A 9,656-nucleotide genomic window follows, 5' to 3' on the forward strand; every position below is an offset into this window, starting at 1 on the left:
GACACCAGCAGTTACTAAAACTGCGACTACACTACGACCTGTTCTGCTGCCGTTCACCACCATGAACCACTGTCTGAAGTCTGACACGTGAAACTGTCTCCAACTCCAGGACAGTGATGTTTGACACCTGATGATGTCAGAGCTGGTGTCAGGTGACCTTACCTGAACTGCTGGTCGGCCTGGAGCAGGTGGCACAGAGCGTTGTCGTACTGCTTCCTCTTCATCAGAGAGCGACCTTTCTCATGGAAACCCATGGCCAGGATTAGAGCCTGACACACACACACACACACACACACACACACACACACACACACACACACACACACACACACACACCTCTCTCTGACAGGATCTGGAAGCCTTTCTGGGTCCTCTGCAGACTCTCGTTCTGCTCCTTCTTCTTCTGCTCCTCCTCACTCATCTGTCGCTTCAGCTCGGCGTCGCTCACCTTCAGCACCATCATCTTACTGTGGTTCTTCACGCCCTGCTCATCCAGACGCTGGTCTGCCGGGACCAACACACACACACACACACAAACACACACGTCAGTGATAGACAACAGAAACAGAGCAGTGGAAAATGATCAGCTGATTGATCTATGGATCAGCTGACTCACCTACACACAGCGTTTTCCCGTTCAGGATCAGTTTGATGTATTTGAGGCCGTGGTCGTCTCCAATCCTGCAGCAAAGGAACACACACACTCAACCGCCAAGTGTCTGAGAGGAGAACCAACACAGTCCTGTCTGATCTGTGTGTGTGTGTGTGTGTGTGTGTGTGTGTGTGTGTGTGTGTGTGTGTGTACCTGTCCACCACCTCCTGAACCAACACGTCCAGCCTCGTCTCCAGGTAGGTCTTCTTCGACTTTGGATCCTGAAACAAACAGGAAACAGAACGACAGTTTGAAACTCACAGCAGCAGCACAGACAATGATGATGATGATGATGATGATGAGGATGATGATGATGACCCACCTTCCTGCTGTCTCTGGGCAGCAGCAGCTCCAGCGTTGCCACGTTGGTCTCTCTGTACGTCTTGTTTCCTTTCCCTCTGTTCACCGCCTGGACTCTGACGGACTCCAGAGCGCCGCCCACCTCCGCCACCGACAGACCCAGCAGGGGGGCGCAGTGCTGCGCCAGCTCCTGAACAAAAACAGTTCATGATCCAATGTGAGATTTCAAATTAAAGCTGTAACATTAAAGTAAACGACTCCACATGAAGAACACTGTAACATCTCAACGATATAAGGAGGAGCAGGGACGTCCCAGGAGATGCATTAAAACAAAACTAATTTTAATGGCTAACAGTTATTTTCACCTCTCTGTTTTTAGATTTGTTTATGTATGATTCATTTTTTGTATGTGGATCTGTGTGTATTTATTTACTTACTTAGAAATACCTCATCTTAATAATACATTATCAATAAACACATCAATAAATATGTTCCTCCCCAGGATCGGGGGAAGTCCTGTGATGATGATGATGATGACAGTGTAGTTGAAGAAGGTGTGGTGTTTATTTACCTCCATGTGCTGCTGCCCCGGCTGGTTGTCGTCGTCGGTGTACGGCGGGTTCCACAGCTGGATCTTCTTCTGCTTCAGCAGGTTCTTCAGCTTCGCCTCCGTGTTCTGCTCCGCCATCGTGTCTCGTCTCTGAAAGCACCAGGGACGAATGAGAAAGTGAAAGCTGTTGGACAGCTGGAGGAATTCCCCCGCTACGTGGAGTGAGTCATTACTGCTGAAGGAAACTAGAGCCGAGAGACAGACTCCGGCCGACTGTGTTTGATGATGTTACTTTACAGGAACTAATCAATCAATCAGACTTTGTTTGTATAGCACTTTTTATACAAACTAAGCAACACAAAGTGCTTTACAGAATAAAAAAAAAATAAAAGCAATAAAAAACAACACACACACACACACAGAACGATAAATTACCAAGTAATAAATAAAAACAATAGAAATAAGACAGTAAAAACAGGACCTGAGGAAACACTGACGACTGGAAAGCAAAGATAACGACAGAAATATAAAGATAAAATAATAAAATATAAAACAGAGGAGATGTATTAAAGTGGGTAAAACGAGAAATCAAAGGCAGGATATTAAAAGGAAAATAATCATAGAATAAAAGGACAAACCCATAAATCAGCTTCAAATATATAAATAAATAAAAGTCAATTAAAAGCCAGACTGAAGAGGTCGGTGTTGAGTTTACTGTCCTCAGGTATCCTGGACCACGGTAATTAAAAGCTGCCTCACTGTGAGTTTTCCTTCTGACTGTGGGTTTAATTAATAGACCTGAGGGATCTAGGAAGATAAAATCAAATCTGATCAATAAGTCGGACCATTGAGAGCTTTAAAAACCAATAAAAGGATCGTAAAATCAAAACATGTTGCTGAAAAGAAAGCCGTTCACTAGTGGACGTTTTTCCTCACAGTGTCTCTTGTGACTGACCGTGAACGTCTCTCAATCAACTGACGTCTCCTCGGTTTAAACGTCCTCTCAGATTTCTAAACTCAGCTACTGGTTTCAAACAAGCCAGAAAAACTCAAATAAACTACAAATGTGCTGCGGGAGAGTTACGGTCAAACTTATTATTGACAGATGCATTATGGGAGATGTAGGATCCTGTGTTTTTGCAGTTGGACCCACAGTAGCAGGTAGAAGTTGAGGATGTCTGGCTCCAGATCTCCAAACTTTAAACACGTGACTGGAGCAGCAGATTCATGACGTTCATACCGGAAGTATCATCACTCAACACTGTTAGTGACATTTAAACGGGTTTCATGTTTGATTGCTGGTCAACAATGTTCCTGTGAGAGATACTAGCACGGAGAGCTAACGGTGAATGAAGCTAGCTGACGGTAAACACGTTACTAATGACGCCAACAACAACAGGCGGAGGTTTCACACGGTAACAGTTACCTAGCCGCTAGCTTCAAACAACGGTCGTTTCTGTGTTTTCCCGCTTAAAACCCGCCATGACTCGCTGTTAAATGTTCCTGAGCGTTACCTTGACGTCAAACGACAAGATGACAAAGAGCTCCGTGGTTTTAAACGCGCGTGAGGCCCCGGTAACCGTCCACTTCTCCGGCCAGATGATGATGTTGTTGTTGTGGGTTAGTCGTTTCTGGGAAAGAGGTGACGAGAGAGAGGAGGAGGTCTCACTCTGACCGCGTTTCACGATCCGGTTAACGTCACGTACCGCCAACCGAAATCAAGCCAGAAGCTCGGCGTCCGTCACAGCCACGTGACTCGTCCTCACAACTAAAGACGATCTGTGATCTGCTACGGCGTTTAACGAGGGTCAAATGTCCTACAGTTTTTCTGTGAGAGGAAATTCGACAATACAAGCCAGCGTTAAAATAAAATAAAATAAAATAAGACACACTGCAACCGAGAGTGATAAAAATAAATCAATAAAATAAAAGACAGACTCAAACTTATTGTGTAATTGCATTTTTTTATTATATTTTTTATATAATTTGAATAGAAAATAAGCATGATGATGAACTTTACATGAAGATGCTGATACACTTAAATGAAGAAATAAACAGTGTACAGACTCATCAGCTTTTGAATTCCTTTAATAAAGCAGCTGGTTTACAATGAAACCATTAACGTCATAACTTCACACCTGACAATGAATCAGTGAAAATAAACAGAAGTCTGATCCTGGCCTGATAAACTGACGTCTCGTTTCTTCTGAGCGAGTGATTTGAACTGAGAGGAAAGATGGAGAGACTGTAAATTAACATCTGGGTCATGAAAGAAAGAAGGAAACTGGTTTTGCAGCAGCTGAACATGAACTTGCATCATGAAATAAACTGTGAAATCTCTCAGAAGGACGAGTACATCCCCAGCCTCCTGGCCGCCTCAGAGATCCTCGGCGCCTTCCTGCTGGGGAACGGGTAGTAGTTCTGGTTCTGGTGAACCCCCGAGGACGAGCCCACCCCCCCTACACTCAGCTGTCTGGTAAACCTGAGGGCAGCAGGGGCCGAGAACTTCCTGGAGCCCCTCCCCGCTGGGGTGTTGGTCTGCAGGAAGTCGTTATTGGTTTTTACATCTGCAGACCGGTTCTCCTTCAGGTCTTGGTGTAGGTCGGTGTTGGAGCTGCTGGGGGAGCAGGTGACGGAGGCGACGGGGGTGGAGCTTTCATCAGAGCTGGTCAGAGAACCGGGGGCCGAACTCTCCTGAGAATCATCAGGAGGATCTTCTCTGGATCCGTCACTGGGATTCTGCTCCGAAGCATCGAGGGGTCTGGTGACAGAAAAGTGGACTGGATCCGCCCCGGAACCATTGACTCCTCTGGATCTGTCAGAGGATCCAGAGTCTGGATCGGAGCCGGAGGAAGAAGATGATGAACACCTGTAAACAAAACCGTCAGTCAGAGGGTGGGGTCATAAAGATTACCTGTTAAACCAGGCTTATCTCAGCCTATCGCAGTTAGTTTTCCTGCTCTTGAATATTTCACCAGGCTGTGGAGGTGATTTCAATCCCATGATGCAAATCTTTAACCTCTGACCTGGAGGAACCAGTGACGCTGCTGTTTGTTGTTTCCGGGTAGGAGGTCGGCAGCCGGACGGTGACACCGGGGCAGGAGCGCCGGTGGAGGTCCAGATGGACGCGCCAAGGGTCGTAGGTCAATGGGTCGGGGTCGAAGGTTACGGCAGGCGGAGGTGATGCCAATCCCTGAGTGACAGGGACGACGCTGACGGCCCCGGACAGCTCCTCTGAGACTGTAGAGACACACAGTGGTTAAACAGTGAGAAGAGAGGGTGATGAAGACGGAGGGAAGGAGGGAGGGAGGGAGGGAGGGAGGGAGAGGGGATCATTTATTGTTCTGCTGATACCGTCATTTTCACTAGGTTGTCAGAACATGGTTCATTAGCTTCTTCACAGCTGTAAATACAGTTAGAATGAAACAACTGTCAGTACAACACAGATTCATTATTTAAAACTGTTTTTATCAGTTTACTGTAGAAAACAGAATCAGAATCTATAACTACAGTAAGGTCTGTGCTTCCTGTTTGGAAATAATCAATAATCAATCTCAAATCGTTTAAGATCTACATCTTAAGTTTATAAACCTACTGAATGATCTGAATACTTCCTCTTCCTCAAACTATCCGGTGGGGAGCTTCAATGTCACGCCTGTCTAATGTGCCTTTATTTTGAAAGCAGCAACAGGAAGTGTTGGTTTAACAGACTTTAACTCGTCACGATCCTGAACGGAGAAATAAACTTTAGAAATTTTCTCTCCCAAACCAGTTTTTTTCTCTCTACAAGCTCGATTATCTCCTGCTTTTATTTCTAAAACAAATCTGTTTCCGGTCACCGCCACGAGTCTGACTCTCAGCAGGTAAACAAACAACTTCCGCTCACCTGTCCTGAACAGAAGCAGCTGGGTTTGTCTCCTCTGTGTCTCTCTGCTGCTCCTGTACTGTTCTCTGAGCAGAGAGACGTCCATGTTCCTCCTGCTCTCCTCTTCCTCTCCTGCTCCCTCCTCCTCCTCCTCCTCCTCCCGGGCCAGCAGCTCCTTCCTCCTGACCCCTGCGGGAGAGCAGACCAACAGCTCTGACATGTACAGTAAGTGTTGGTCCTGCTCCAGGTGACAGGTGTCTTTCCTCATTCAGTGACTTCACTTCCTGAACAAATCAAATCTGAGTCTGTCCTCCTGTAAGACACGCCCACAGCTCGTCTGTGCAGCAGGTTGTTATGACATCACAGCTGGGTTTTGTTACTAGGCGACATCTAGTGGTCGTGGTAATGATGACAGGAGCGAAGGGAAAAGTGTCGGTGACGTAGAATAAAGAGAGACACGTCAGGTTATGTTGTAACCATGACAACAAAGACCGTCTAATGTTGAGGAAACATTCAGTTTACACAAACCACCATCCCCTCCTAAACCCAACCAGGACATGGCCGTTATTATAGTAACCATGGCAACCGAGTTCAGGTACGTCTACCGCCATTAACAACTCCTCCAACCTAAACCAGCACCGACCCTCAGATGCGTCTCCTGAAACAGCGCGCCCTCCGGCAGCAGGCGGACCGTAACCTCGGTTGTCATGGTTACAGTAATAACGAACAGTCATCAATAACAGAAACAAACATGGGAATCGAACACAATCAATCAATCAATCATCTGGACTCTGTGGAATCATAAATATAATGTGTCTCTGACTCACTGAACATTAGATTCAAACAAACATCATTTGACACATCTGGAACCACATCTGTAACTGTTTTTGTTACGAGTGAAACAGCTGCTTCTTCTCACCTGCACCAGCTGATGTGACATCTGTGTGACACGTACCTGACAACCATGTGACCCTCAGGTGAACTCATTGGTGTGTGTGTGTGTGTGTATGTGTGTGTGTGTGTGTGTGTGTGATTTTACCCTCCAGCAGCTTCCCGCCGGGACTCACACAGCAGCAGCAGGAGCAGGACATCCTGTTGGCCTCGGCAGCGACACACCTGCCGCAGGTGCTTTTATTCCCCCGTCAGTGAACCCAGCATCCAGCTCCTGCACCATATGGACTTGACGGTGCGTTCAAAACCCCTCAAAAAGCTCCGACAAGCCAGAACCGGCCCCTAAAGTCCCGCAGAACGCATCCAGGTTGTGCGGAAACTGCACGGAAGACGAATTAAATCTCGAGCTTTGATTAAAATTAGTAGAAAAACGCGGCAGACACGTTTCTGTGGCGTCACCGTGTCAGACAGGAAGCACACAGACCTGCAGTGCTCTGACTTTGATTGGTGAGTAAACAGTGAAGGACAAGGTGTCGACCTTTCTGTTCACACAGTCACATCAGCTGGTTTGACGTGAAGAACAAACAGCTGTTCAGACTGAGCTTCAGCCCTGAGTTTATACCAGGTGTGTTCACAGGTTCACACCTTAGTGAACTGAATCTGTCTTTAGATTTAGATTTAGGAAACTGAAATGATGTTTTCCACTTAAGTCCGACACCTGAGGTTGAATTTCTCCTTAGCTGAGGGAGTTACTTCAGGGTGTTACACAGAATGATGTAGTTTCCTTAGTTAAGGAAAAACATGAAGGTATTTGCAGAAATCAAAAAGATTTTACAGTGATAAATTGTAGTTTCCATGGAGATGTTTTTTTTTTTAATCACCGTGAACTCAGACAAGTCGAAGTTCAGATACAATCAGAAGAACCTTTAGTTTTATTCCTTAGTTTGGTTGCTAAGCTCTGAACTGACTTTAAGGGATTTCTCAAGTATGAGACTAAGATCAGGAGAAGTGAACATTTCAGGGAAAGCTTGAGAAGATTTAAGGTGTTTTGTGAAACTGCTTTAATATAGTGAAACCTTCACTCTGACTGCAGGAACATCTTAAGAGCAGTAAAGCGGTTTTATTCTCTGGTTTCAGCTTCTCTGCCATTTTATTTATGTTTTACATTTCACAGAGTAAAAAAGAAAAATCAATTAATTAGTTAAACAATGGGCAGATTGATCTGAAACTAATCGTTAGTTGCAGCCCTGAACTCGTGTGAGAGCTCAACTTTAACAAACACCTACAGGATGATTAGTTCTGATTCCTGTGTGAACATGTTTGAACATCTGTATGAACATCTGTGTGAACATGTTTGAACGTCTGTGAACATCTGTGTGAACATCTTCACTGTGTGAACATCTGTGTGAACATGTTTGAACATCTGTATGAACATGTTTGAACGTCTGTGAACATCTGTATGAACATCTGTGTGAACATGTTTGAACATCTGTGTGAACATGTTTGAACATCTGTATGAACATGTTTGAATGTCTGTGAACATCTGTATGAACATCTGTGTGAACATGTTTGAACATCTGTATGAACATGTTTGAACGTCTGTGAACATCTGTATGAACATGTTTGAACATCTGTATGAACATCTTCACTGTGTGAACATCTGTGTGAACATGTTTAAACATCTGTGTGAACATCTTCACTGTGTGAACATCTGTGTGAACATGTTTAAACATCTGTGTGAACATCTTCACTCTGTGAACATCTGTGTGAACATGTTTGAACGTCTGTGAACATCTGTATGAACATCTGTGTGAACGTCTTCACTGGTCAAAGCCGCCATCGAGCCTTGAAAATGCAAACAGGAAGTCAGTTACTGTAGTTTGTCAGCAGGTGGCGCTGCAGCACCTGAACACTCAGACATGTTGCTCTGGTCCGGTGTGACCTCACTTCCTGAGGATATCATAATCTCCGACGTCCCTTCAGAATAAAACTCCAGAGGAAGAACTGTGTTGGGAAACCTCCTGTGTTTAGGTTTCCTTCAGTGACACCGTGATCCAGTACAAACAGGAGCTCAGCTCACTCTCATCAGCACGAGTCATCTGCTGCATGGCAACTACATCACTAACAGATTTATTACACATTGATTTGAATATTTCACACAGAAAAGGAGGAACTCAGAGAGTTTGAGGGAGCACGAGGAGGAAACGAGAAAGAGAGTTTGAACATCAGCAGAGAAAATACAGGAGCTGACATGGAACCATCTGTCAACATGGCTCTGTCACATGAGGTGAGAATCGAACACGGTACAAACACTTTGATGGACAGGTTGTTAGTGTTCATACTTTAAGTCTCACAGTAGTTTAGATAGAGAAGAAAGAATCAAAGCTACCAATTCACTTGTTATAATTTTTCCAGTCGAGCTAAAGAAGTAAATGAGAATATTATCAACACTCCACTGTTCACATTGGTGCTTGTTGAGTCGACTGATGTCTGAGGGGCAGGATGAGTTGGATATGACTGTTCTCAGACCACAGAGAGAGTGACCTCAGCTTTTCTCTAACTTATGTTCACCACAAAAATATTTTGGTGCCAAACGGCTGCAAGTGAAGAAATCCAGGTGGAGGGGGGAGGAGTCTCAGTGTGTCTGCAGAGACTGTAGAAGGACAAAGCAGAGACGCACACGATCATCACTTCCATCTGTGGAGAGAAGAAGAACAGAGGCGATAAACGAGTGTTTCCAGAGACTCACTTCATCAGCTGTCAGTCAGTGAAGCAGCAGGGACTTCAGTCCTGTTCAGTCCAGATGTGCAGCAGCTGTGTAGCGTAGCCTGCTTCCTCTCAGCTCTCATGTTAACGTGTTGGAGTGAACACAGCTGGAGGCTCACACACCTGCAGAGACTTTTAGCATCAAGTCTGTTCCCTCTGCACATTTCCCTCAGTCCACAGTGGAAACAAACTGCTGAGTCATGAAGGTTCATCACTGCTCCAACAGCTCAGTGATGGATTCACTGTCCTGACATTTAAACACAGAGTCTCTGTGTGTTGATGAACATCTGGTCTGTTCCTCACACATCACCTGACAGAGAATCATGGAGGCTGTCACTGAAAACATCTGGCAGAGGGACAGATATACAGATGTGCTCACTGGACTTCAGCAGAGCTTCTGTCTGTATAAAGATCACATGATCCCAAAACGTCACGCTGCTTCTCTGAAAGAAGAGTCAGCTCCATCAGACTGATCTCAGAGCTGTGACAGAGATCAAACTGATCAGGTCTTGAGTTGTGAAATGAGAGAACAAACTGTCTCAGATCAGATGTGACAGTTTGATGAATGAGGACACTGTCTCTGTTCCTCTGTGAGGCTGTCAGCTGTAATCAGCTTCACTTCCTGTAGACAT

At 45.2% G+C, this 9,656-nt stretch overlaps 2 protein-coding genes across 2 annotated transcripts in view; both read right to left on the reverse strand.

The window, feature by feature from the left end:
- Positions 1-3,174, reverse strand: part of LOC111647266 (NEDD8 ultimate buster 1-like) — a gene marked incomplete at its 3' end in the record, with an annotated part of 5,079 nt that extends 1,905 nt beyond the window's left edge. The window contains exons 1-8 of the mRNA XM_087171329.1: positions 3,017-3,174; positions 1,524-1,652; positions 975-1,142; positions 806-873; positions 617-681; positions 335-504; positions 163-269; positions 16-73 (exon numbers count right to left, since the gene is read on the reverse strand). Of these exons, the coding sequence (XP_087027455.1) occupies positions 16-73; positions 163-269; positions 335-504; positions 617-681; positions 806-873; positions 975-1,142; positions 1,524-1,640 (753 nt within the window). The remainder of the gene's footprint in view (positions 1-15; positions 74-162; positions 270-334; positions 505-616; positions 682-805; positions 874-974; positions 1,143-1,523; positions 1,653-3,016) is intronic.
- Positions 3,175-3,574: 400 nt separating this feature from the next.
- Positions 3,575-6,216, reverse strand: LOC111647321 (uncharacterized). Its single transcript, XM_023396940.2, has 3 exons — positions 5,389-6,216; positions 4,529-4,742; positions 3,575-4,371 (listed from the first exon to the last, which is right to left on the reverse strand). Exons 1-3 carry the CDS (start codon positions 5,633-5,635, stop codon positions 3,843-3,845), a joined length of 990 nt encoding a protein of 329 aa, XP_023252708.1. The 5' UTR covers positions 5,636-6,216; the 3' UTR covers positions 3,575-3,842.
- Between the last annotated feature and the right edge of the window lie 3,440 nt (positions 6,217-9,656).

Source organism: Seriola lalandi, unplaced genomic scaffold (assembly GCF_002814215.2).
Source record: "Seriola lalandi dorsalis isolate HSWRI2012SDOR001 ecotype SW California unplaced genomic scaffold, Sedor1 jcf7180002054984, whole genome shotgun sequence".
Classification (NCBI taxonomy): domain Eukaryota; kingdom Metazoa; phylum Chordata; class Actinopteri; order Carangiformes; family Carangidae; genus Seriola; species Seriola lalandi.

Bases quoted from the DNA above. Each gene is read 5' to 3' on its own strand.
- LOC111647321 (XM_023396940.2), bottom strand. From the start codon at position 5,635: ATGAGGAAAGACACCTGTCACCTGGAGCAGGACCAACACTTACTGTAC. The intron at 4,743-5,388 runs GTGAGCGGAAGT...GTGTCTCTACAG, and splicing joins GCTGCTTCTGTTCAGGACAG to TCTCAGAGGAGCTGTCCGGG. The intron at 4,372-4,528 runs GTCAGAGGTTAA...TTTTGTTTACAG, and splicing joins AGCGTCACTGGTTCCTCCAG to GTGTTCATCATCTTCTTCCT.